We start from the raw sequence: 26,437 nt of genomic DNA on the forward strand, positions 1-26,437 counted from the left end.
AAAGTAAGAAAAAATAGGATGAGAACTCCAACTCCTTTTTTGTTGTTTTTTTTCTTTCCATTTGCTTTCCTCTTTCCAAAAATCAGCATCAAAAACTTAGATATTCCATTTGTTTTTCTCTCCATTTATAGTTATTATCTGGTTCTGACTACAATCAATACACTTGTGAAATAGCTTTGCAACTATGTGTTGGAACATTACTTTCCTGTTAGTCCAATTCTATTTAACAAACATTGATTAAGCACTAACTATGAGCAAAGCACTGTGCCAGGTGCTAAAGCTATACTAGGTATTTAATAAATATTTTGTTGAACTTAATTGAAAAACAACACCACCACCACAATCCTTATCTTCCCCATCCCCCTCCTCCCCTCCTCCCCTAGGAATTTCCAGTCCACTAGAAGGGATGTACATTTAAATAATAATGCAAGGTAGATTAGGTCTGGAGAAATCCAAATATAGTAAAAGAGGGAGGAGAGATCACTTTCAGTGATTTTAGGCACAGGGATATATTCTGTTTGAATAAATAACAGAGAGAAGGTAGAATCAATTCAGGATTAGCAATCAAATCGTGAAGATCTTGAATCCTATACAAGATCATAGGTTTATATTTTATTCAGAAGATGATTAGTAAGCCACTGAAGGTTTTAGATGAAAAAGCACCATGGTGAAAATAGTGTATTATGATATGAACTTTGGAAGGCTTCTGGGTAATCAAAGACTTTAGTTGCCAGTCTTTCTGGTAAATACTGAATAGAGTAGTAACTCAATTTGAGTTTAATGCTGACTATGCCTTTAAGAATGAAGAATTCCAAGCTGAACATTCACATAACCTAAGGAGTATCACTCTCAGGATATGCCAGGGCAGCTGTGTAGAGCGGCCCTGTTTGCTTGCTGTTTTCACAAATACTAAGCCAGCAATTCCCACAGTGGGAAGGAGGGACCCCTGCTGTTCCATATTTATTTAGATCTGCGATACATACATCCAGAAGATATTGGGGGAGGAAGTTGGGAAGAGAATACTGTGTAGACTAAATTTCAAGGACTAGAGTATTTGGGAGTAAGGATAATCTAAGGGGGGGTGTGAGAGCAGACAGTTATTTGTGGTGGGAGGATATGGGAAAAGAGCAGTTGTCAGTAGATACTGAAAAGTCAAATAAACATGTAGAAGAGCAAACTTACTGAGAAAAATGTTTAAAAGGCTCACAAAATACCAAAGTGGTGTTGTTGTTTTAAACAGTGGGAAACACTGAGCTTTACTTTAACAATCTGATAGCATATGTGCATATTATATATCTATAGATATATATTGTATATTTTTGTTATTTAATTATATCTGATTCTTTGATTATAATTCTGTCTGATTTTTTGCGACCCTCTTTGAGGTATTCTTGGCAAAGTTACTGGAATGGCCTGCCATTTCCTTCTCCATCTCATTTTACAAATTAGGGTACTAAGATAGCAGGGTTAAGTGACTTGCCCAGGATCACACAGCTGAGGATGGATTTGAACTCAGGAAGATGTCTTCCTGATTCTAAGCCCAGCACTCCATCCACTCTGCTCCCAGCAGTATGTGTATGTATGCACACACATATATGTATGTATGTATGCATATATATACATGTGTCTACATATATGCCAGTATGGTTTTATATGTATGCATGTCTATACATGTGTGTGTGTGTGTGTGTGTGTGTGTAAATGTATCATGTGGAGGAGTCAGGAAGGATGGGTGGACTATACAAGTTAAATCGTACATTATAGGAAGTATCTCTCTTCTTCCATTCTTTCCTCAGTGTGTGCGTGTTTCACAAAATAGAATATTATATATTATGTCTGAAAAACTCCAGAAAGATTAATGTTAAAAGAAAAATCTTAATGGTCCCCAGAGCAGTCTGAGGTTGAGAGTCTTTTCCCATGCTGAAATGAACCCAGTACTATATATATATGGAGTATCCTAAAAGTCTTAATGTAGTCTACACCTGGTAGAGATGTTCAAAAATGGAAGCATTTATTAAAATACTATTATTGAATTTACTAATAGAAAAGGTTAACATTCTAAAAACTGACAGCATCTTTGACAAGAATAATCTGAATGATAAAAATTAGTGATTCCCTTCTTACACAACTCAGAGAAAGTGCCAAGGTTTGAAGGATAGATAGCCAAGAGTAGTAAAATATTTCTCTTCTTTTTTTTTTTTAAGTATAGGAGCTTTATTATAGTAAAATAGTATTTTTAAAAATTTTTAAGAGCTTTTTATTTACAAGTTATGTGCATGGATAATTTTACAGCATTGACAATTGCCAAACAAATATTTGTCTTCTAATAGAGATTTCCTTTAAAAATATATTTTAAAAAAAATTCCTTAAAAAAAATATCTAATAGAGATTTCCTTTTAAAAAAATCCAAATAAGTAGTTATTCTTTGTGAAATGATTAGCTTGAGATGAGCATGAAATCCTTCAGTTAATACTTTTATCATAATTATCTCTTCTCTTTTAATCTTTGTTCCTTACTTAATTCCAGTTTATTTTTCTCTTCTACCCTCCCCAGTCTCTGCATACCCTATCACTGTCCCCAGATGCTCTTGTCTCTTGCTTGCTATAATAGTTGCAGTAAATGGAAAAATCTCATTTAAAAAAAAAAACACCTGGGTCCCATAAAATAATGTGTCTTGGCCACAACACATCATAACCCAGATTGGAACATACTCCTGAGCCTCCTAGACAATTGAACATCTGTAGTAAAATATGGATATATTTTATATAATCCAACATGGATAGCCCATATATTAGGTTTTCACTTAATCCCAAGATGCCAATTATATAATATTCCACTGTTTATCCATATCATAGTTTCAGTTTGGGAAAAAATACATCCAATTTCTACCTGCTGTAGTGAGTTCCATTTGTTCTCCTAATATTAATCTTTTAAGAAAGCTTCTAAATAGAAAACAGAATTATAGGTTGGCAAGAAAGTAAGAAAAGCATTTTAATAAATTGGAAAGAGTAGGGAGGAGAAATCTTGTAATTCTGATTGTAAACTGATGTGAAGAAACTGTTTCTCTGATCCTCCTCCTCTGACTCAATGATTCATTCACTCACTGTGATATGGAGTATCAAGGGTACATCAGGGTTAATGACAATGGCATCCTTCTATAAAAAGGACCTAGTAAATTCAGATCCCAAACTCTGGACCAACACCCCAGAAAGTTGGGGCTCCCTATGACTATGTTTTCCATAACCCCATTGAGTAAGCATCATGCTTCAGTATGGGTTCTAGGCAGTAGGAATCTAGCTTTAGTTAATGGCCCACCAAACACATTCTTGGATTTGTTTAAATGAGGGACAGTGAAATACCACTAAGAATCAGGAAAACCTCCCTTCAGACCCCATAATCAAAGTATATACATATTAAAGAGTTCATACACCTAATTTTGACATCACTACCTGAAGAAGGCAAAATCAGAACATAAGAGATCTAATATTACACTACAACATATATTAATCCATATACACTTACCCTATGATAGGTGGGCAGCAAGATGATACAGTAGATAGAGTGCAGGCTCTGGAGTCTAGAACCTAAATTCAAACTTACTAGCTGTGTAATTCTGGGTAAGTTATTCAACACTATTTGCCTCAGTTTCCTCATCTGTAAAATGAGCTGAACTCCCATATTTTTGCCAAGAAAATCCCAATGGGTCATGAAGAGTTGGACAAAGTAAAAAATGATTGAACAGCAACAATAATATAATATGTCAGGGGAATACAAAATGAGGTAGTCCCAGCCCTTGACTTATTCAAAGAAAAATAAATACATACTTTCTGAAGGAGAAGCCATGGTACTAATGACTGAAGAATTAGAAAAGGCTTTTGAAGGCTGAGGCACTTGAACTGAGCCTTGAAAGAAACTAGAGTTTCCAAACAGCAGAGGTAAGGAATTACTCCATTCCAGGCAGAGGGGCTTCAACCCATCTGAAAACATGGAGGTGAAAGATGGAATGTCATTATTTGATAAAGACAAGTAGGGCAGCCCAGGTGGGTCATAGAAGATATAAGGGAAATCATTCAGCCTGAAAAGACCACTGAGAACCAAGTTGGGAAGGATGCTACATTTTAAACAGAAGAGTTTCTACTTCATCCTAAAGGCAATTGAGAGTTGGGTAAAGAGTGGAGAAGTGTCGTTTCTTAGACAAAGGAGTTCCCTGCTCAGATCTGTACCCTAGAAATATCCACTGGGCAGCTGTGTAAAGGAGAAAATGTAGAGCTTGGATTAAGATAGATCAGTTAAAAGGCCACTGCGATATTCCATGTGAGGGGCATCTAAGTAGTTCAATAGCTTAAGTTCCAGGCATAGAAAAATTCAAATTCAACCTTAGATATTTATTAACTAGTAACCTTATTTGTCTCAGTTTCTTCATCTGTAAGTGAACTGAAAGAGGAAATGGCAAACCATTCTAGAATCTTTGCCAAGAAAATGTCAAATGGGGTCATAAAGAGTAGAACATGATTGAAATAACAGAACAATATGAAAAATATTAGGCTCTGTACTAGGGTGATTGTGTTTGAGTAGATACAAGGGCATAAATGGGAGAAATGTTTAGGACTTAGGAAAAAAACAAGATTTGGTAAATGACTAGACGTAGGAGGCGAGATAGAATGAAATATCAAGAATGATTTCTAGTTGCAAAACAATTGACTGGAAGAATGGTGGTACCCTTGATAGAAATAGGGAAGTGACAGGGAGAGGTAGATATAGAGGGAAAGTTGATGAGTTCTGTTTTGGAAATGTTGAGTTTGAGTTATACAAATAGTAGAAGAGGTGGAATTAGTGGAGCATTTGTAGTTAAAGGATCTGGGTTTGAATCTTGGCTCTTCCTTGCACTACTTGTTTGACCTTAATTAAGCAAGTCATTCTTCTGGGCTTCAGTGTCCTCATCTGCAAAATGATGGGGTTGGATAAAATGATGGGTTAATCCTTGAATCAAGCTCCAAATCTGTGATCCTACAGTTCCATCATTTGTCTAACTCCTGTCCTGACTGTGAAACTAACCTTCCCCACATACATATCACTGTTACAGTTCCATCTGAACCCACTGCCCATTTGGGAACTTCCCATCTTAAGAACTCTGTGAGAAAAAGTAGATGACAGCAATAAAAAATGATCAAAGGGAAATCAGAACTTCTGAGGAAAGAGTGAAGGAATTACTCTTATTTAGTCTGGAGAAGAGAGAAACAGGAATATCTTTAAACTGTCTTACAATATAGGAAGGGTTATAATACCAAAGATGGTAAGCAGCTGTTCCCCATCTCTTTTGAAGATTGCACAGGAAATGCTTCCATGGGTCCATACTGCCTGTCCACTTGATCTGTACCCTCACCTCCCACCAGGCAAATCTCCTGATAGTCTGCCAAGTGTAGTTCTTCCTACCCCTAATTTACTATTTACACAGACACTCCTAAATACTTGGAAGAAGTTGGTTTTTGTTGTTTTTCCACCTGCCAAATCCCCTTTCCTTCTTTCTCTTAAAATCTCTAAGCTCTAATTTAAACTCTAAGCTCACCTCCTCTGTATGGCAATTCCTGATAAGGCAGAATTAGGGGGTGCTGCTTTACCTGCATTTGGCACTTACCTATGCGTTTGTTCATTCAGTATTAACTAAATTTCTATTGGAAAACTAAATTTTCCTTCTGGAAAAAGACTAATGACATCAGGAAAATGATGTCATGACTTGCATAACATGAATTGGATTGCAGTGAGGTAAGGCTGTGCAAAATCATTAGTCTCTATATAGATATGATGTACTTGAAATAGGAAAAGCTGGCTGTTTACTTTCCATTTGTGGCCATAATTTGTTGGAGAAAACTCCAGTGCAAAATTAATCTCCTACCATTGTTTCAGGACTTAAGGTTATATGAGCTTCCACCAGCTAGCTCTCATATTTTTTAATATCTTTAGATCTGGGAATAATGTGGATGCCAAGTTACTATGGTTTCTAGTTAGAATATGAATCCTTCATTTGTATTCAATAAAAAACTTGCATTGACTTTGAATTAATATAAAAGCCAAAGCCAAGTTCCACATAGATTGCCTTTCTTAGAGTTCTCAGATTTTAAGTGTCAAAATTGCCCTTTGCAAAAAGAACATTGTTTTCAGTTGCAACCACAAGAACACTATCTCTAATTCAAAACATGAGTGGAATACATTGCTTATTGTGTTATTGAACCTTTTATTTTTCTTCTTAAAGTGATCTTGGACTTCTGTATATCCTTCAATGTGGATGTGAAAAATGCAATGACCTTCAGTGGCCCAGTGGAGGACATGTTTGGATACACAGTTCAACAATATGAAAATGAAGAAGGCAAATGGTAAGTTTTGTGTTTTTGTATTTACTTATTAACTTAAAAAAAATAATTCATTGAAACTGTTTTGTTCCCTGCTTTTTAAATGTACGTTTTTGAATGAACCATTTCTGAGCAGAGCATACTTTCTAATAAATAATGTTGTGAAAAGATAGATTTAAAGTTAGGGAAAAAAAAGTCCCTGGCAATAGGCCTTAAAGGATGTGGTCAGTGATTTCTGTTGGAGTCTGGCTTCACCTCAAAGGCCCCTGACTAAAATCGTTTAGCAATTAAGCTGCTATGGGGAGAGTTCAACATTTAACAAACATTTGTTAAATTCCTGCTGTGCTGTGTGAAATGATATGAAAAAGAGATGAAAAGTTAAATAAAATAGTCTCTACTACATATTTAACAAAACTTTCTAAATCTTTCCTGCGTGAGATGAGTCACCTCTAAAATCAGACCCTGGTCTCCTTGGGGCTAGGATAGGCCTGGACTTTAGATATTATGGCCCCATGGCATGCTTCCTTCTGTGAAAGGGTGAAAGTCATGGTAAGGGTACAGTGTAGTTTTAGTGTGAATAAAAAAAATAAGAGAAGTGGAAGAACGGAGGTTATAATCAAATTGTCAAGTTTCAGACCTCAACCATGGTACAATTTTGAAAGATAGTGAGGTTAAAAGTGTGGGTGTATGACTAAAGTAAAGGTCAGAAGAAGATCAGTAGTGTTGGAGAATTAGAAGAATGTATGGGGGGGAAGTGTCAGATGGTCAGTGAAGTCATTGAAGATGATGACAGGTTGCTAACAGAGAGGAAGATCTTAACCCTGGTGCAAAAGATATTGAAAAATTAGGTAAATGGCCTCAGGAGTTCTATAAGGGTTCTCATTTTTTAATCTGAATGAGACTGTGACAGACCAGATTAAATAATTCTTTAAAATAACTAAAATTTACACTAGATCTCTGATTTCATTGGTCATATAACTCTCAATGAGAAACTCTGTATCAATGTATATCTGCCTCTGCTCAGCAATTAATAGTTTTAGAGAATTCCCAACTGTACAGTGAGAGTAGGTTACCTACTCAGTTTCTTAAATCTTGAATTTAACCCTTGGTCTTTCTGACTTCTACTTTAGTCCACTAACCCTACCTGCTGTCCTTCAAAAGCATTAATATACCTTCCAAAATTATCCCCATTTTATCCAACGAATACTTTGTTCATCTCTTAAATTTGTCTTCTAAATGTTTCCTAATTTAGAAAAACAGCAATAAGAATAAAAACCTGGAGCTGTTAGAATTTACTATGAGTGTGTGTGTGTGTGTGTTTCTCTAGTGTTTTTTTTACTTTTTGAACAAATAACATGTACTGGGTATAAAAATTTTATGCATGTTAAGTACTCTATTGATTCGTATTCAGTATAGTTAATACAAAGCGTGGGGTTTAGTAAGGTGATCACAGTCTGGAGCAAATCTTGATATGAAAGCCAATCTGTGAACAGAAATTGAGCTCTAGGAAAGCTAGTGGAATTGATGCAGGTACAAGTAGGGTTCCACAGGGAACAGAGCCACTCCTTTAGTATTTGTTTGTATCAGGGCTGGGAGGTCCCTCTCATTCTTTCAGACAAACTGCAGTTGTGTTTTGCAATGATCTGCAATAAAAAGGTTAGCATGCCCTTTCTTCAGGTAATGGCAATAATAAACAAAATAGAGGCAATAAAATCTATTTGTATAAAAGAATTCTATTAATCTGTCATTATCCTTTCATAGAGGAAAAGGGCCAGAAAGAGCTTCTTTATTGCATTATATATTTTAAATTTGATTAATATAGTATATGACAGGGTATCAGAGTATGCTAAGAGTATGAGTTCCTGAGTTCTAAATGTGCTAAATTGTTGAAGACATTTTTGCATCTGCACTCCCCAAAATGCCAGTAATATAGCAGAAATGTCCTAAATATTGATAAAGGGCATGCATGTTCCCTAATGTTTTCATGAATGAATGGGGGGGGGGGGAATGTTTAAATGCCCATTTTGTTCCAGGCACTATACCAGGCTTTGGGAGGAAAACAATTTTTGCCTTTAGGAAAATGTTTGCCTTCTCATAGGAGGACATAGCATATCTAGGCCAGTATTAACGATGGAAAAAGGCATGGGAGGGCTACAGAAGATCAGGAGTTAAGATAGACAATTGCTTTCCAAATTTGTGTCAGAGAAGCCATATTCTGTAAAAAACTTAAATTTTCTCAATTCTCCTCCTTTATTGTAACTTTTGACACCACTTTTTAGGTTGTTAGACTTTCTCCTACCATCTTACTTTTTTTTTTTCTTTCTGGCTACAATATCTTTTTTTTTTTTCTCCAGCATGCCATATGATTAATAGTAGGCAGTTAATAAATGTTTGTTGAATTGAATTGTGCCTGAAAATCAAGAAGCTGACTCGGAAATAAGTTATGGAAAAGAAGAGGAAAACTCAAGCAAAATCTAGAAGAATTGACAGGACTATGATCATTGCAGAACACAACTGCAAGTATGAAGGAATGAGAGAGATCTCCCAGCCCTGATACAAACAAATACTAAGGGAATGGCTCTGTTCCCTGTGGAACCCTACTTGTACCTGCTTCAATTCCACTAGCTTTCCTAGAGCTCAATTTCTGTCCACAGATTGACTTTCATGCCAAGATTTGCTCCAGACTGTGATCACCTTACTAAAATCAATTTCCCTGCTTTTTAGGTTGTTGGAGTCATGGGCTTGGAACTAAGAAAATGGAAGTTCAAATCTTCCTAAGATATTGACTAATTGTGTAAATTTGGACAAGGCACAAAAACCCTTTCAGACTCAATTTCTTAATGTGTAAAATGGAGATAATATGAACATTTACTTCCCCAAACTGTTAGAAGAATCAAGATAATGGATATAATAATATTGATAAAATAAACAATATTAAAAAATAATTACACAGCAAATATTAATCTATATAGACATGCATCTTTATGTGTCCATATATATGTATATATGTATATATATATATATAAAATATGACCTATAATAATGTAATTATCTATAAGAATATGGATAATAGTTATAGGCTTAATAATAGAAAATAAATATAAAAATGCTTTGCAAACCTTAAGGCAATCATAACATTATGTTCCAGGCACTGTACTAAGCACTGGGATCCTCAAGGAGCTCACAATCTAATTGAGAAGACAAAACATAAACAACTATGTACAAACAAGCTATATATAGAATAAATTGAAAATAATCAATAGAGAGAAGACACTAGAATTAAGAGAAATTGGGAAGAGCTTCCTGGAGAAGATGGGATTTTAACTGGGGCCTTGAAGGAAGCCAAAAGATAGAAATGAAGGTGAATAGCATTTGAGGCAAAGAGGACAGATATTAATCCTCAGAGTTGCAAGATGGAATATTTTATTCAAAGAACAACAAAAAGGCAAATGTCATTGTATCACAGAGTACATGGTGAGGAGTAAGATGTTAAAAGACTAGAAAGTTATGTTTTAGTTGACTTGGGTTGGTTTTTTTTTTGGGGGGGGGTTTGGAGGTGGGCCAGTTATAAAGGGTTTAGATAAATAGAAGATTTTATATTTGATTCTGGAAGTGAGTGGAAAACTCTCTAAGTTTCACTTAGAGAGGAGAGCATAAATCTGGAGAGAAAAGGTCAAAGATTTGTGCAACAATGGTCAGAGCTCTGGAATTGTTTTCAGATGACCTAGATTTGAATCTTGGCTCTACTACATAATATCTAAATGACCTTGGGCATTTAATATGGGGCTCATTTACCTCATCATTGTCTCTGACTACCTTTACAATTTCTAACTCTAAATCTATGATCTTAAACTGCTATGACTCCAAAGGTTTTGGCCTATGTGGTTGAAAAGTATGATAGTTATCCACATCTTAATATATTTTATTTATTTTATTAAATATTTCCCAATTATATTTTAATCTAGTTTGGGCCTCATTCAAATGTTATGTGTTTGACTCTTCAGTTATAGGTAGCTGAAAAACCTTTCTGCTCTCAACTTCCAAGCTAGCATGCATGCAAAGTAGCAGCATATAGTATGTAGACTTGTAACAAAAAAAGAAAATGCATAATTAATTTTTGAATATGGTACAAATATGTATAAAGTTAGAAAAGATAAATGACTTAAAGGGAAATTTGTTTTATGGGAAGTTTTTTTCAGGAGACTTGCTTGGCATGATGCTAACTACTTATTTCTTCAATTAACATTAAACAGCTACAATATTTGTCAATTAGCAAGATTAATTTCTCCTCATTCTGCTGAAGTCAGGGGCCCCGGATTCTAATTCTGATGTAGCCTCTTATCTACATGAGTCACTCTTTCCGGACTTCCATTTCCTCACCTAGAAATATGATCCTGATCTATCCATAAATCAGGTTAGGTGGTATGTGCCTGGGCTCTGCTGTAATGATATAATTTTGGTCAGGTTATTTAATCTGGATTAAATGACCAGAAAAAATGTGGTCCTTTGTGGTCCTATATCCTAGCCTCAGAAGGTCCTGCTTTATAAAATGCTGGTCAATCCAGTAAATTTATCAATGGTAATGCATATTTTCTCTTCTCTTGAATGAATCCTTTCAGGTAAATTGTGCACATTTTTATGGTGGATTTCTCAAAAAAGTTATTTAATTTACAAGCTAGAGTTATAATGTAGGGACTTTGGGGCACTGTGTAATCATAATGGGGTAGATATCTTAGAAGCAGATGAGACTTTGGAAAAAGGCAGCTGAGGGTTCAGTGGGAGTCAGGGAAGATCTGAGGTCAATCTGGCCTCAGACACTTAGCTGTGTAATTTTGGGCAACTCACTTTACTGACGGTTACTTTAATTCACTGGAGAAGGAAATGGTAACCCATCTAGTATGTTTGTCAAGAAAATCCAGTAGACAGTATTGGTCTGCTATGGTCTATGGGATCATGAAGAGTTGGACAGAACTGAACAGCAAGAGTCTCTGGAAGGTTTTTCAAACTAAGCAGTGTATGATTAGGGCTCCTATTAAACAAAAAATATCTGGCCCTAGAAAGCCTCTAATCCACCCTGCTGGTATTCCTCTCTGCTCTAAGAAATGCATGATTAACAATAATAATCCTCAATGCAAGGAATCAACTGGCTCATAAACAAGTCAAGTGAGCAAACATTTATTCAGTACACATCATAAGTTTGGTATTGACTTGTGCTAAATGTAAAGACTTGGATAGATTAGGAAAGAGAATCTAACAATAGGTCATTTATAATAAATATATTTCAAACATAAATAATCATATAGAATTGAGAGGCTAAAGCAAAATCTATTGTGCTTCAATTAAATTCAAAAAAGTAGAGGTAACTCTCGACTTCAGAAAAGACTAGAATAAATATAGAGGTGATCAAAAAACAAGATATGCAGGAAAATTGCATTATGCTTAAAGGGACAAGGCTCCATAGATATCAAATTTAATAGGAATGTACAAAATAACATAATATCTAAATATTTAAGGTAAAAGGTAATGGAACTGAGGGAGAAATAGTAAAACTAACTATAATGGGAGTGGGGGGTGGGGAGGGTCAATCTACTCCTTAATGATCTAGACAATGATAAACAAGAAATAAATTAGGATTCTGAAAAGAATTTTAGGAAAATTAGAGATAATAGAGCTTTAGTGTTTACTGAATTAGAATAATAAGAAATTTGGAGTTAACCAGTGGCTCAGTGAATAGAGTACTGGACCTGGAATCGGGAAGTCCCAAATTCAAATTCAGCCTCAGATATTTCTTAGCTCTGGGATGCTGGACAAGTCATTCAACTTCTGATTGCTGAGAAAAAGTATCCACTAAAGAACAAAATGGCAAACCACTCCAATATCTTTACCAAGAAAACCCCAAATGGGATCAACAAAAGAGTGGAACTGAAATGACTGAATGATAATAATAGTAAGGAACTTAAGTACTTTTATATAACAACCTTGGAAAGATCCAACAAGTATTGGAGCATAAAGAACTCACCAAAAATGTAGAAAAGGAAAAATATTAACCATATCATTTATTCATCACAATGTGATAAAAATTATGTTTAATAAAATTCACTTGAAGAAAGTATAAGAGTAGGATGAAGGGAAATAAATAATTATCTCTCTTAATTGAGATTGTGAACTCACTCATAAAACCAAAGCAGAAAATAAAATAGATTAAAAAGCAGGTTAAATATTATGTTCTTTACAAGAAACTCCCTTAAACAAAAATTCACACATAATAAAAATAAGTAAATTCAAATTAAAACAATTCTGAGGTATCAACTCATACCATCAGATTAGCAAAGTTGATAAAAATAGAATATGACAACTGTTGAGGACTATTGCAAAAATGGCATATTAATGCTCTGCTTATAGGGGAGTGGATTAGTCCAGCCATTTTGGAAAACAACTTGGAATTATACTTAAAATGTTGTTAAACTGGGCAAATCCTTTGATCTAACAATAACACTAGTAGATCTATACTCCAAAGAAATCAAAGAAAAAGGAAAAAGAACCATATGAACAAAAACATCTATAGTAGCTGTTTGTGTGGTGACAAAAAACTGGGAACTGAATGGATAACCATCAATTGGGAAATAGTTGACAAAATTTCATATATTAACGTTACACATTACTATTGTGCCATGCAAAATTATTTTTTAAAAAGGACAGTTTGGGTGAATTTAGAGAATACTTGTATGAACTGATGCAGTGTGAAGAAAGCAGAACAAGGAGAAATATTTATGAAAGCCTTAAGATGTCAGGTTACATTAGACTTTTTTTTTTTGGGGGGGGCATAATCAATATAGGAATTTGTTTTCCTTGACTCTGGGTATTCATTACAAGGATCTCTTCTTCTTTCTCCTCCTGCTCCTCCTCTTTTTCCTCCTCCTCCTTCCTCTTCCTTTCTTCTTCCTCTTCTTCCTCCTCTTCTTCCTCTTCTATTTATTTTTCCTCCTATTCTTTTTCTCCTCTTCCTCCTCCTTCTTCTTTGTTTCTTTCTTTCTTCTTCCTTTTGATAGAGGTAGGAGAGAAAGAAAATCAATGTTTTTGTTTATTAAAACCACATAGTTTCTAACTGGTACTTAACTCACTATCCAAGCAAAATCATTCAAGGAAGAACTAAGTGATTCTTTGTCTTCTCCATGATGTGCCTAGGATATTGACTTGTGAGGAGGCAGACATTCTTGCTGCCAGTACTTTTCCTCCCTTGAAAGGGAGAACTGATTCATTTTTGTTTCTGAGTCCCCAACACCTGACCCAGTGCCTGGTACATATTAAGTATTTACTAAATACTTGTTAATTGAATCATGTGTCCTGCCCCTGAAAAGATATCTTCATCTGTCTCTCCCTAGTTTGTCAATAAATATAATAATTAAAAAAAAAAAAAAGACAAGCCATCTTACTTTTTCTTTCCCTCTGAATCCTTGAGTTGTCCATGGCACCTCCCTCTTGATTAAAAGATCTCCTCTCTTCCTGCACATTCTTCTTTTATTCCTCCCTGGATAACTAAAGACAGATCTCTATTAAGAAGGAAGGGGGACCAAAATATGAGAATGATGGTACATGTAAGGATAGTGCTCACAACTGTGTTCTTTCATGCCATAGCCAGAGAGTTTATGTGTAAAACTATAAATAAGCAGGTATTTATGCTAATAAAAACTAGGAAAAGTTGAGTTGTTTATAGGAATGAATCTCTGAATATTCTGAGTCAATTTTTATTAGTTTGTTTAGATAAATGGATTAAGTTCTTATCCTCGGAATTCCTACCATCAACATGAACCCTTTCCCAGGAGTCCTTAAATTTATGGTCTTCCCTCTGAAATTGTCTCTAGTTATTAGACTGAGTACTCTTTGAGATCAGGGTCATTTTTTCACCTAGCGCAGTGCCCGTATATGTTGTTGTTATTATTGTTGAGTCCTATCAGTCATGTCTGACTCTTCATGACTCCATTTGGGGTTTCATTAGCAAAAATACTGGACTGGTTTGCTGTTTCCTTCTCCAGTTCATTTTGCAAATGTTGAACTAAGATAAATAGGGCTAAGTGACTTGGCCACATTCATATACCTAATTAAGTATCTGAATTTTCCGAACTCCAGGCTCAATGCTCTATCTGGTGTGCCATTTTATTGCTAATTTTGCAACCAGAGTATAGAGATGAGGAAACTGAGGCAAGCAGTGACTTACCGGGGGAAACACAGCTGATAAGCGTCTGAGGACAAATATGAACTCAGGTCTTTCTGAGTATAGATTCAGGGTTCCTTTATCTACTGCACCATCTCTCTGCCCAAGTTAACATATAGTGCTTGATAAATATCCACTTGGCTTGACTATGCAACCCAAGAGGGATTTGTTCTTCTATAGAGCTATTGAGAAAAAAAGGGACAATGTATTTTAGGAGCATATCTAATTTCTCTTAGGTTTGTAGTCATTGTACAGTAATTCCATTTGTGTACTTAAAAAACACCACCACCTTATTTCAACAAGAGGTAAGATTGATTTTTTTTTTGTTATTGTTAAGCTGGGTCAAATCTTCTTTGTCCATTTTTAATATGTTGTTTATTTTGTATTACTTTTGTATTTGTATTTGTTCTCTTTGAAGTCTAAATTTCTCCTTTGGCAAATTGTCATTTCTTTGATTCCTCTCGTTTCTGCCCACATCCCTTTGCCTGGCATTTTCTATGGGCCTATAGTGTGGGGGTTGCTGTGTTTATCTTCTAAAAGGACCACTGGTCAATGCTCATGAATTTATTTATCATAGAATAAGAGGCTTGACTTCTGGATGGTAAGTTTGACTTTACATACAATTCCAAAAACAGAAAATATGAAAGATAATTAGAAAATATTAAAGAATGCTAGTGTATAACATCATGCCAGAGAGGACTACGAAATGGACAAGCATGCAATAATCAGCTCTTTAAACGAGTCAACAAGTTATCAAACATTTACTAAGCAATTACTTTGTGCGTATGGCACATTGTTAGGTTGTTGAAGCTATAAAGACAAAAAAGAAGCAGCCCTAGCTTTCAGAGCTCACAATACTGTTATTCATGGGGAAAAAAATAGCCAAAAACACTAAAAAGTCTCAGAATCATAGTATTAGAAGGGATTTCAATGATCATTTTCTCCAACTTATACAGGATGTTTTAGTGGAAAGAGTAACTGCTTTTGAATCAGAAATTTGTAATCAGCTCTTGGTCTCTGTCACTTTCAGACAGTGATTTTGAGCAAATCTTTTTACATTCTATGAGCCTCCACTGAAAAATGTAGGATAGAACTAGATGACCTTGAATATCCCTTGCATCTCAAAATCTATAACCTTATAATGAGGAATGCTCGCTTTAGCTGCCTTGCCTGTGCTTAAAGATTCCTAATGTGTGGGAAATTTACCATTTTCAGTATAGTCCTTTCCACTTCAGGATGGTTAATTACTAGTAAGACTTTCTAAATCTTGAATCACATCTACAAATACAGATACTTCTTGGTTTATATAAGTAGAATGATGTGCAGACAACTCTGCAAAGATATTACATAATGTGAATTTGCTCATGACAAGGGAAAAAGAGAGAGGGAAGGAGACAGGAAGAGGGCCATATGCCATGGAGGAGGGGACCAGCATACCACTCAAGGATATGTAAGGGCCAGGAGAGAAGAATGAGAAGGGTGGGGATGGAGAAGAAAATAGGGCAAAGGTGTTTTTTTTTTTTTTTCTTGCAGTGCCAGAAGTGTCAAGCCAAGCCTCCAATCTAGTGTTTATGGAGGTTTTTCACTAGTTGTTTCTTCAGAGTTTGGAGTTGGGGGGTAGGAGGGACAAGAGGGATAACAGAGAGCATAGTACTGTTTACATAGTTTATATAGTTGTTTACGTTTTTTGAATGCAGATTTCTTTCAGAAGTCTTTACATAAAGTCAAATTTGTATAACGCAAATTTATATAAAATGTGAACTATCTATATATTTTTCACTCTCCCTCTCTATGCTCACCTTCACATTAAAATCATTAAATATTAAGGTTAGGTACTCCTCAAATGGCATTTAATGGTCATCACAGCATGGTTCCAACCTACTTTCAAGCCTTATTTCACATCAGTCACATTCATACCTAAAATATTTTAGCTAAACTGGTTTACCAAATTTGGCATTCAATCTCCTGTCTTTGTGCTTTGCACACACTATTTGGCAAGTCTGGCTTGAGCTCACTCCTTATCTCATCTCTTTAAAGCCTTCCTTTTGCTCAGCTCATGTGTCTCCTCTGTGGGAAGCCTTAATTCCTCTAGTTTTCATTGCCCTTCCCTTCTTCAATTTACCTTTCATTTATTTATATATAAGTGTAGTATCCTTCAAGTGAAATGTAAGCTCTTTCAGGGAAACTCTGTTATTTTTTTTTTCATTCTACTCCCAGCCCCCATTAAATGTCCATAGTGGACATTTAATCAACCAATAATTATTAATAAATATTTGTAGAACTAAAAACGAAATTGAATTGTGACTTCCTTTGGAGGATTTTTATCAATTTCTTTATATAACTTCTGTACTCCATCATTGTAATAGAGGTTTGCATGTACAAAATTAGGTCTATTTGATGGTCTTTCTCTTTATATTTGTTTCCCATGAAATTATTTTTCTTTTTGCTCTTGAATTCAAAACAAAACTCCAATACCCTAAAGCATGGATCTGATCATGTCGTTCCTCTCAAGAAGTTTTACTGCTGCCCTGCAACCTCTAGGATAAAGAACACAGTTCTCAATCTAACATTTTAAAACCTTCAATGTCTGGCTCTAACCTAAATTTCTGGATTTTTTTAATATGATTTTTCCTATTATAGGTTAGAGTCTAAGAAATTATCCTAATAAGCAGCATTCTATCTCTCACTTCCATGTCTTTGTACAGGTTATCCTCTCCAATGTGGAATATTTTAACTTCCTAGCATCTGCCTCTTAGAAACCTACCTCCATTTAAGTGGCACCTCTTGTAATATGATTTTCTAAATCTCCCTCATTGATAGAGCTCACTCCTTCCTCAGTTTATTTTATATTTATTTTTCTATTTCTGCATTCCCTAGAAACCATATGAGGGCATGCTAGCTGAGCCCCAGTATTCCATTAAATTATAGTGTTTAGAACTAGAATAACCTTTAGAGATTATCTACACCAAATGCATTCTAAGGAAAAGCTAAAAGATTCTGTATTTAGAGCTCTGGAGCCTAGGTCACATCTCCACTAAGTGACTAAGTGAGCTATCATTCATATTCAAATTCTCTGACACTATATCCCCCAGTCATTCCTCCATAACATCTTTTCCCCCTAGGATTTTATTCTATATTAGAGATTCTTAACTTGAAAGGGGTCTATGGATAGCTTTTAGGAAATCAGAGAAGTTAGAAGGAAAAACAAATGTATAGATAGCCCTTCTGCTTCCCTAGTGAAGATAACAGAATTAGAAAGGGACAATAAGAATCACTTAATTTTAAGATTATTTAGAAATATTCATTTAACTTTTGGTACTATTGGTGTTAATTGTTGCCCATTAGAAAGTTGATATATTGAGGGGCAGTGAGATGGCACAGTAGGTAGAGCACCAACCCTAGAGATAGGAGTACCTGGGTTCAAATCTACCTTCAGAAACTAATTGTGTGACTCTAGGTAAGTAACTTTACCCTGATTTTCTCAAAAAAAAAAGTTGATACTCTGAGTACAAATCATAACTCTATTACAAGGTACCACTTGATTATCTTTTTATATCTGTATTTCCTCATCTATAAAATAGCAGGATTAGATTCAAATATCTTTAAAGTTTCCCCAAATCTATCTAAGTCTATTGAGGAACTAAAGCACAACCACATTGATTTTTGTTTTTCTAAAAATGAAAAAAAAAGACAAAGAAAAGACATCTAAATAGAAGAATGCTTTCTAGGTTCACCTTAGAGTGATTTAAAAAATTGGCATCCTAAATTGTCAGTGATTCACATGCCATCTTCTCAAACTATTACTCTACTCTCTCATGCTCCCAATTTTCAGTTCTGGAACTATAATTATTAAACTCTCTCTATATAAACTATGTATGTAAAAACTAGACTTATTACCACAAAAGATGTATTAATCTATTCCACTACAGATACATCCACATTTCCAATAATTCAAGCCAAAATAACCCTTACTGGCCACTATTCTTTATGTATTGTTTCCCCCATTAGATTATTAGTCAATCAATATCAATCAATTAGTAAATATTTGTTAAGTACTTACTATGTGCTAGACACTGTGCCTCAAAATACAAAGAAGAGTAGTTGATAAGAATTGCAGGTGTTTAGCATATATTGTATTACTTTTTATCTAGGAAGGGATGGGAGGAAAGAAAGGAGAAAAATTTGAGACACAAAGTTTTGCAAGGATGAATGTTGGAAACTATCTTTGCATATACTTTGAAAATAAAAAGTTATTATCTAAAAAAAAAAAAGGCAGAAAGCAAAGCACGTGAGAGTCTCTGCCCATGAACAGCTTGAAGAGGGGAAGACAATTTGTTAAAGAAAAGTACACACAATTTATATACAGGATAAAGTGGAGATTTTTGAAGATAACTTGAAGGCACTAAAATTCAGTGGGATTGGGAAAGGCTTTCAGTCAAAAAATGTTAACTCCTTCAGGGGAGGGAGTAGCAGTATTTTTTATTTACATCTTAAATGTTCATCATAATATGATGCTTAATAAATGCTAAATGCTTAAACTTTTTTCATTCAATTAATGGAATTGGGTTCACCATGATCACCAAACCAAAAAGAAAAATTATTTTAAGGAGTACCTAATGAGCTAGCTATGCAGGAGAAAGATAACAAATAGATCAGCATGAAGGTATTTGCAGTTTTACTTTGAAAAATCTGTTTGTAGATGATGTAGAGAAATTCTAAGGAGGATTTGGCAAGATATTCAAAAACAAGTCTATATATATATATGTGTGTGTGTGTGTATATATGTGTGTGTGTGTATATATGTGTGTGTGTGTATATATGTGTGTGTGTGTATATATATATATAAAATGTTCTTGGTGACTTCAATGTGAAAGTGGGACTGGGAGAACAGTGAAAAATACACATGAAAATTTGGTTCAGGATCAAGAAATCAAAGATTTGAAGAAAGCTTGTTCCTGTACAACACAAATATACTTTTCAGAAAAAGTCAAATAGTGTTGGAATGGTGACCTTCAAACATTAAAAACAAAAACAAAAAACTAGATTATATTTTAATAATCAAGGAATAATAAAGAAGTCACTTCAGAAATGGTTTATGTATAATTGGATCAACTAATTGGTGAAAAGGTCAAGTCAAACACTAAATTAGAAGAAAGAAGGAGAAAAGATTAGAAGATAAGTATGAGATTGTAACAATAAAAATAAATAAAGAATCCATCCTACCAAATGCCTTTCATGAAACAATTAGAAGAGTGATGCCCTTTTTAGGAAAGGAACAAGTAAACTAAAGGTTTAATGAATACCAAAGCAGAAAAATCAAATTAAATATTAGTGATACGACTATATTTAAAAGAGTATTCATTATGATCAACTTGAATTTAAACCAAAAATGCATGATTAGCTCTATATGAGAAAAACTAAAACGTAATAGATCAAACTACTAATAAAATGAGAATGTATATCAATAGATTCAGAAAAAGGCTTTTCTTTACAAAATATGATGCTCATTTGTATTAAAATTTATAAACTAGCATAGGAACCTTTCTCCAGTACGATGAGCAATAATTACATAAAATCAAGAGCTTGAATTAACTGTTAAAGACCAAACCTAGGTGAAGAGGCAGATCAATTCTCCAAGAGCCTCCACAGCTGTGAATCATAACATCAGAAGGAGTTGTAAAGTAGCCTTTACTGATACAGGTGTTGCTTGTGGACTGGAAATGAAATAAATTGGAGGCAGAGAGAAGAGAAGAGAGGTCAGACAGCACAACAGCCTCTCAGTCAGAGAGGTCAGAGAACAGCAACTGCCTCTCAGTGTCCTTGTATCATCATCATCATCATCATCATCATCATCCTCTCACATGAAGAGCTACAGATCTGAGTTAGACCTCCAGCGACACTGGCTGGTGGTTCTCGTCTCACACCAATTAACTATAAAGGAGAAATACTAGAGGCCCTTCCAATATAAGCAGAGGTAAAGCAATGATGTCCATTGTTGCCATTATAATTCTAGCTATTGGGATAAACTATTTTACTAATATTTCATTTGATATTTCTGCTTTGGTATTCATTAAGTCTTCAGATTAGGGAATTCAGTGAATAAGCACAGGTTAAAAAGAGACAAAATTATTGTTTTTTTTATAAATGATGTAATGATTTATTTAGAGGATTCTGAAGATGTTAATAAAAATTCATTGAAATATTAACTTCACTAAAATAGCAGAATATAAAATAAATCCACAAACTAGTATTAATCTTTTCATATATTATTTTAGCTTAACTGAATTATTTCATTTCCAGTGAGAACTCCTACACTACTTTATTGTCTTATATGTATTCTCCTATGTATAACTTCTCTGATTTCTGTTTTCCTACAATTTAAATAAATGAGTTACTTTGCTAAGTGTTATGTGTGTTCATTCTGGGACTGACCTTGGATATAGAGTCTGGGGTCCCCTTACTCTGCCAAAATGATAGTTATCAGAATTTAGATTATATAATCTAGAAGATCAATATTTAAAGGCACAATACACACACACACACATATAAAATACATAATACATCTACATACTGTATTATATACATGCATATATGTATATACATATGTGTTGTATATGAATGTGCACACATGGCAGCATCCCATCTCTCTAAGGAGAGCAGAGTAGCTTTTGGTTCCAACTTCCTGAAGGAAAAGTCTCCCTTGGAGAAGGGACAAGTAAGAAGAGTCTAGAGAACTATTTTGCCTGCCTTTGAGCCACAGATGAGGATAGATCTCTTTGTTACAAAGAAAAATGACTATATCCTGTAAATTACTTTGCAGATTTGATGCCTTATCAATCAAATGACCAAGAGGTTATTTATAACAAATATATAATATTTATTTTATATACATACATGTATAATATGATATTATAACATATTATATAATACATGTAACATATCACATAAATTTATAACAAAATTTATATCTATTAATAAAAGTTTTAAAATATTAAGGGAAATCATGAAAAAAGTACAAGTTAATAGAACCCAATAATATGAAATCTCACATTATTCCATATTGTAGAAATTGAAACTATTTGTATCAATTTAAAAATTAGGAGGGTTGATCCACTAAGCAATAAAATATACAAGGTCTGAAAGCAACCAAACATTGCAGGATAATGTCAGCAAATCCAAGGACACGATTAGGATGAATAGTTCTTCAACTATGGGAAAACTAGAAAATAGAATGTCAGAAATCAGATGTAGGCCAATATACAACCTACACCATATACCACAGTAATCTTAAATCTAGCCATTCATTTTTTAAGTCATCTGGAAATGAATACATGACCTAAGTAGAAAAGTTTATATCATAAACAAATTAGAAGTAAATGGAAGGAGATTTCTTTTACAACTATAACTAGGGGGAGAATTCTTAACCAAAATAAGGAAGAGGTATCCATAAAAAAATAAATTGAGATTTTCAATTATAAAAAAAATTTTAAAAAAATTTTAAAAAGCTTTGCTAGCAGTAAAACTAATTCAGAACAGAAACAGTTCTTTGTAGCAATGGCCGGACATTCAAAATATACAGGAAATTGATACAAATATCTGAGAAAGAAATTACCTAATAAATAAATTGTCAAAGAATAGAAATATTTAGTTTTCAAATGAAGAAAGATAAGCAATCACCAATCATACATTTATACTGGTCACGCTATTTGTATTTCTTGCTTTACTCATGAAGTTTTAAATTCCACATGTGCAGAACCTACTCATAAATACTATAAATTCTAAATACTAAGTACATTGTCCTGTTTACTATGGTTCCTTGTTTACTGTTTGATTAACTTATTATCTTAGATGTCATTCTTGGGACTCTTTTTGAGTATTTACTTATTTGAGTATCTGAGACTCAAACACATTATCTGATTGAATACTGGAAGTGAAAATAATAAGTATACTAACTCCTAATGTAGGAAAAATATGGTTTTTATTCACTTTTATATATTTTATCATTTATCTTTTGATGTTTGTGGAGATTTGGAGTGGATTTTTTTTTTTTGTGTGGGAGGTATTCTAAGTCATTTTTTTTTTCTTTTAAGAGACTATGCTCTGGGGCAGCTAGGTGGTACAGTGGATAGAGCCCCGGCCCTGAAATCAGGAGGACCTGAGTTCAAATTTGACTTCAGACACTTAACACTTCCTAGCTGTGTAACCCTGGGAAAAGCACTTAACCCCAATTGCCTTTTGGGGGTGGGGGGAGGACGAGGTTGGGGGAAGGAGACAGTGGAAAGAGAATATGCTCTGCCTTAATTAGATGTCTTTATAACACTAATCATAGACTTGAACTTGTCTGTAGGGAACAATTTGGTTGTTGTTGATATAAACTAGCTAAAATAAGGGATTTTTTATTACTTGAAATACTGATTCATATCATTTAATTTCCAGGGTGCTCATTGGTTCTCCACTGGTTGGCCAACCCAAGAACAGAACTGGTGATGTTTATAAATGTCCAGTAGGGCGAGGAGAATCATTACCGTGTATAAAATTGGATCTTCCAGGTAAGGTAAAAGAGTGAATTTATTCTTACAATGCACGTGGGGCACTCAGAAAATGAATCTGGAACATCTAATATGGAGAGTAATTTTTAGTGAATGAAAGAACATTTTAAAGCCCTAGATCCTAACTCCACTGCTTTGACATGCATATTTGTGCTATAAAATGTAAACAACTCAAGACAATCTGGGAGTTATAATGCAATGTATTAATATACTGTGTAAAAAGTATACAGTTATGTAGGGACAGCTGTAACTTCCTCCTTCATCCAAATGGTTCTTGGAATTTCTCAGGAGTAGCATGAAATAGTCCCTCCTCCCACCCCCAACCAATTCCTATTCTCTCATTCAAAGCAAAAAATATTTGTAGTAGTCCAGGGTTTAGGAAAGGAAGAAGACCAGCTCAACAAATGATCCATCCAAAATTTGAATTTTTTCCATATTTTATATTATATTAACAAATATTGACAAAAACATATATATATATATAAATTATATGATATATATTATGTATATTATATGTACATTTACATATATATATGTATATATAACTCTAGGATCAAATATGCAATCTTCTGTTTGTCATCCAAAGCCTTCATAATCTTCCCCTATCCCCTGCCTTTCCAGTCTTCTAACACCTTACTTCCTCTACCTTCTACCCATCTATGTGTTCTATAATCAAGTGACAGTGGCCTCCTTGAACAAGACACTCCATCTCCAGATTCTGCATACTTTCATTAACTATTCCCCAAGCTTGGAACTCTCTCTGCCCTTATTTCCACCTTTTAGCTTCCCTTGCTTCCTTCAAGTCCCTGCTAAAATCCTATCTTCTACTAAAAGCTTTTCCTGATCCCCCTTTCTACAAGTACCTTCTATCTGATCATTATATTGTCCTTTATTATCTCGAATGTATCTTATTTGTACATTGTGGTTTTCATGTTATCTCCTTTAGACTATGAGTTCCTTGAGAGTAGTGACTAGGTTTTTTTTTTTTTTAACTTTTTTTGTATTCCCAGCACTTGGCACAGTGCTTGGCGTATGGTAGGTGCTTATTGACAGATTCTCTCTCTCTCTCTCTCTCTCTCTCTCTCTCTCTCTCTCTCTCTCTCTCTCTCTCTCTCTCTCTGTCTTTCTCTTTCTCTCTCTCTCTCGCTGTCTCTTTCACTCTCTCTTTCTCTCTCTCTCACTCTCTCTCTCTTTCTCTCTCACACACACACACAAATATGTATATAAATTGACATGTACATACATATATATATTACATATATACATCTTTGTATCTCTTAGAAATTTCAAATAGTATCATAATATGTACTAATACAAGAGTAAGGTTCACTGATAGCTCCTAAAGAGTTGCACTACTGACACTAAAATAGAATTTTTTGGTTCACTAAAGTTTGAAGAAGTTTCGAAATAGAATTTCCTTTGAAACCTTAGGGGAATGGAACATCAAATTGGAATTATTCAGTGACGCAACAAGCACAATGAAATATACCACTTTTCCCCAATAACGGAAAGGGCCAAGAGTCACTGTCTCCAGTGTGACATGGTCCTATGAGATCTTGTCTGACCCTGGGTCATCCCCAAGCCAAAGGATCTCTGGGAGTTCAGGGCCATTCCATGACTAATTGAAGGCTAAAACAGACTGGTTGTTTAGAACATCAGGGAAAACCTAATCCCTTGGGTTAGGAAAACATCTAGGTTTTCTAGGGTAAGAAACAAACCATCCAGGAATCCAAATTTCATGTCGGGATATCAGACCACTGATCAGACATTTCAGAATGTCAGTCTGAAAACTGGCAACAAGGATACTTCATTTGCCCTTGTGAGAGGTATAGATTAATTTGTCAGTAGCAGTATCTCCTTCTAAATCCTGCTCATCCTAGTGTCACCATGATGGGAACTGGTATAGTTCATGCCCATGGAAAGGTCTGTTTCTGTTCTGATGGCTGATATGGTGTTAGTCAGTCCTAAGTGATCTGATATTTTGGAACCAACTTGAGTCTAAAACATTTATATCAAGTATGTCCTAAGCATTGCATTTCTTTCACTAGAATTTCATGACTACTACTCTAATCCTGTCCCACAATTTCCTTAGTAAGCCCAACTATATTCACCAGGATATTTACATAGAGATAAAAGAACTTTGCAATTGAGTTTCCCATACTGGTTTCCCACCCGATTTTAGCACATATTTTGTTAGAAATTTTTGACACATTCCTGAAAATGTAGAGAAGCATACAAAGCTACTTTATATATCTATGTATAAATATTTCATTTGAAGCCAAATATTGTATGTTTCTATTTGCAAAACTGTGCGAGAGGCAGCAGTCCCACACTCTCATTGCTTTGCTATTTCTGTACTTTTTTTTTTTTTTTCAGTTCAGTTAAACTATTTGAGACAGTGACCCAGACAAAGATTCTGGGACCTAAGCCAGTTTTTCAACTTTAACTGCTTCATTTTATTCCTAATAGTAATTTGAAGAGTACTTGGCCTTCCTCTCCTCCCCCACCCCGCACCGTGCCCCAAAATGCAAGGACTAGATTATTTTGAGTTAAAGACATTTCATTCTGTTTCTGCCATTTCATATTTTTCTTTTATTTTTAGTTTATACATCTATTCCAAATGTCACGGAAGTAAAGGAGAACATGACGTTTGGATCCACTTTAGTCACTAACCCAAAAGGCGGATTTCTGGTAAGAAACTAAAGAGCAGTATTTTTAACAACCTTAGGAAATTTATCATTGTAAATCTTATTACTTCTTTCTTTCTTTTCAAGGCTTGTGGGCCTTTGTATGCTTACAGATGTGGACATTCACATTATACAACTGGCATCTGTTCAGATGTGGATTCCAAATTTCAGGTTGTGAACTCCATTGCACCATCTGTTCAAGGTATGAATACCCTTGGAATATTTTTGTGTGTTTGAAAAGTAGTCAGCAATGAATGAGGAAATATATACACGGATACATGCCAAAAGCATGAAGCATTTATCTCAGCTACTAGCATTTCCAATTTAGGTCAATGTTTGCTTTGCTGGTATAAAACCAAACGTTGGTGCTATTTGGAGAATTGATCTTAGTGTAAACAATTTTTAGAAAGACATGAAGCACCCCATTGAAAAAATGTCAAGTCATTCTTATTCCAACAACAGAAATCTCTTTAAATAAAGAAGTCACATATTCAGAAAAATAAAGTAAAAAGAGAAATTCACAACCGTCTTTTAAAAAACTCATTGAAAATTTTTCAGTAAGAGCAATTCTACAACATGAGGAGAAGGTTGTGGAGAGATGTTTTTCATTGACAAGATACCAAAAGTAATTTTATTGATTGC

General features: G+C 34.6%; 1 protein-coding gene across 1 annotated transcript in view; it reads left to right on the top strand.

The window, feature by feature from the left end:
- Positions 1-26,437, top strand: part of ITGA1 (integrin subunit alpha 1) — a 190,376-nt gene that overhangs the window by 58,542 nt on the left and 105,397 nt on the right. Inside the window, exons 2-5 of the mRNA XM_051990626.1 lie at positions 6,251-6,371; positions 22,996-23,108; positions 25,711-25,799; positions 25,883-25,997. Coding sequence (XP_051846586.1) covers positions 6,251-6,371; positions 22,996-23,108; positions 25,711-25,799; positions 25,883-25,997 — 438 coding nt within the window. The remainder of the gene's footprint in view (positions 1-6,250; positions 6,372-22,995; positions 23,109-25,710; positions 25,800-25,882; positions 25,998-26,437) is intronic.

The sequence above is a fragment of the Antechinus flavipes genome, chromosome 1 (genome assembly GCF_016432865.1).
Source record: "Antechinus flavipes isolate AdamAnt ecotype Samford, QLD, Australia chromosome 1, AdamAnt_v2, whole genome shotgun sequence".
NCBI classification, from domain to species: domain Eukaryota; kingdom Metazoa; phylum Chordata; class Mammalia; order Dasyuromorphia; family Dasyuridae; genus Antechinus; species Antechinus flavipes.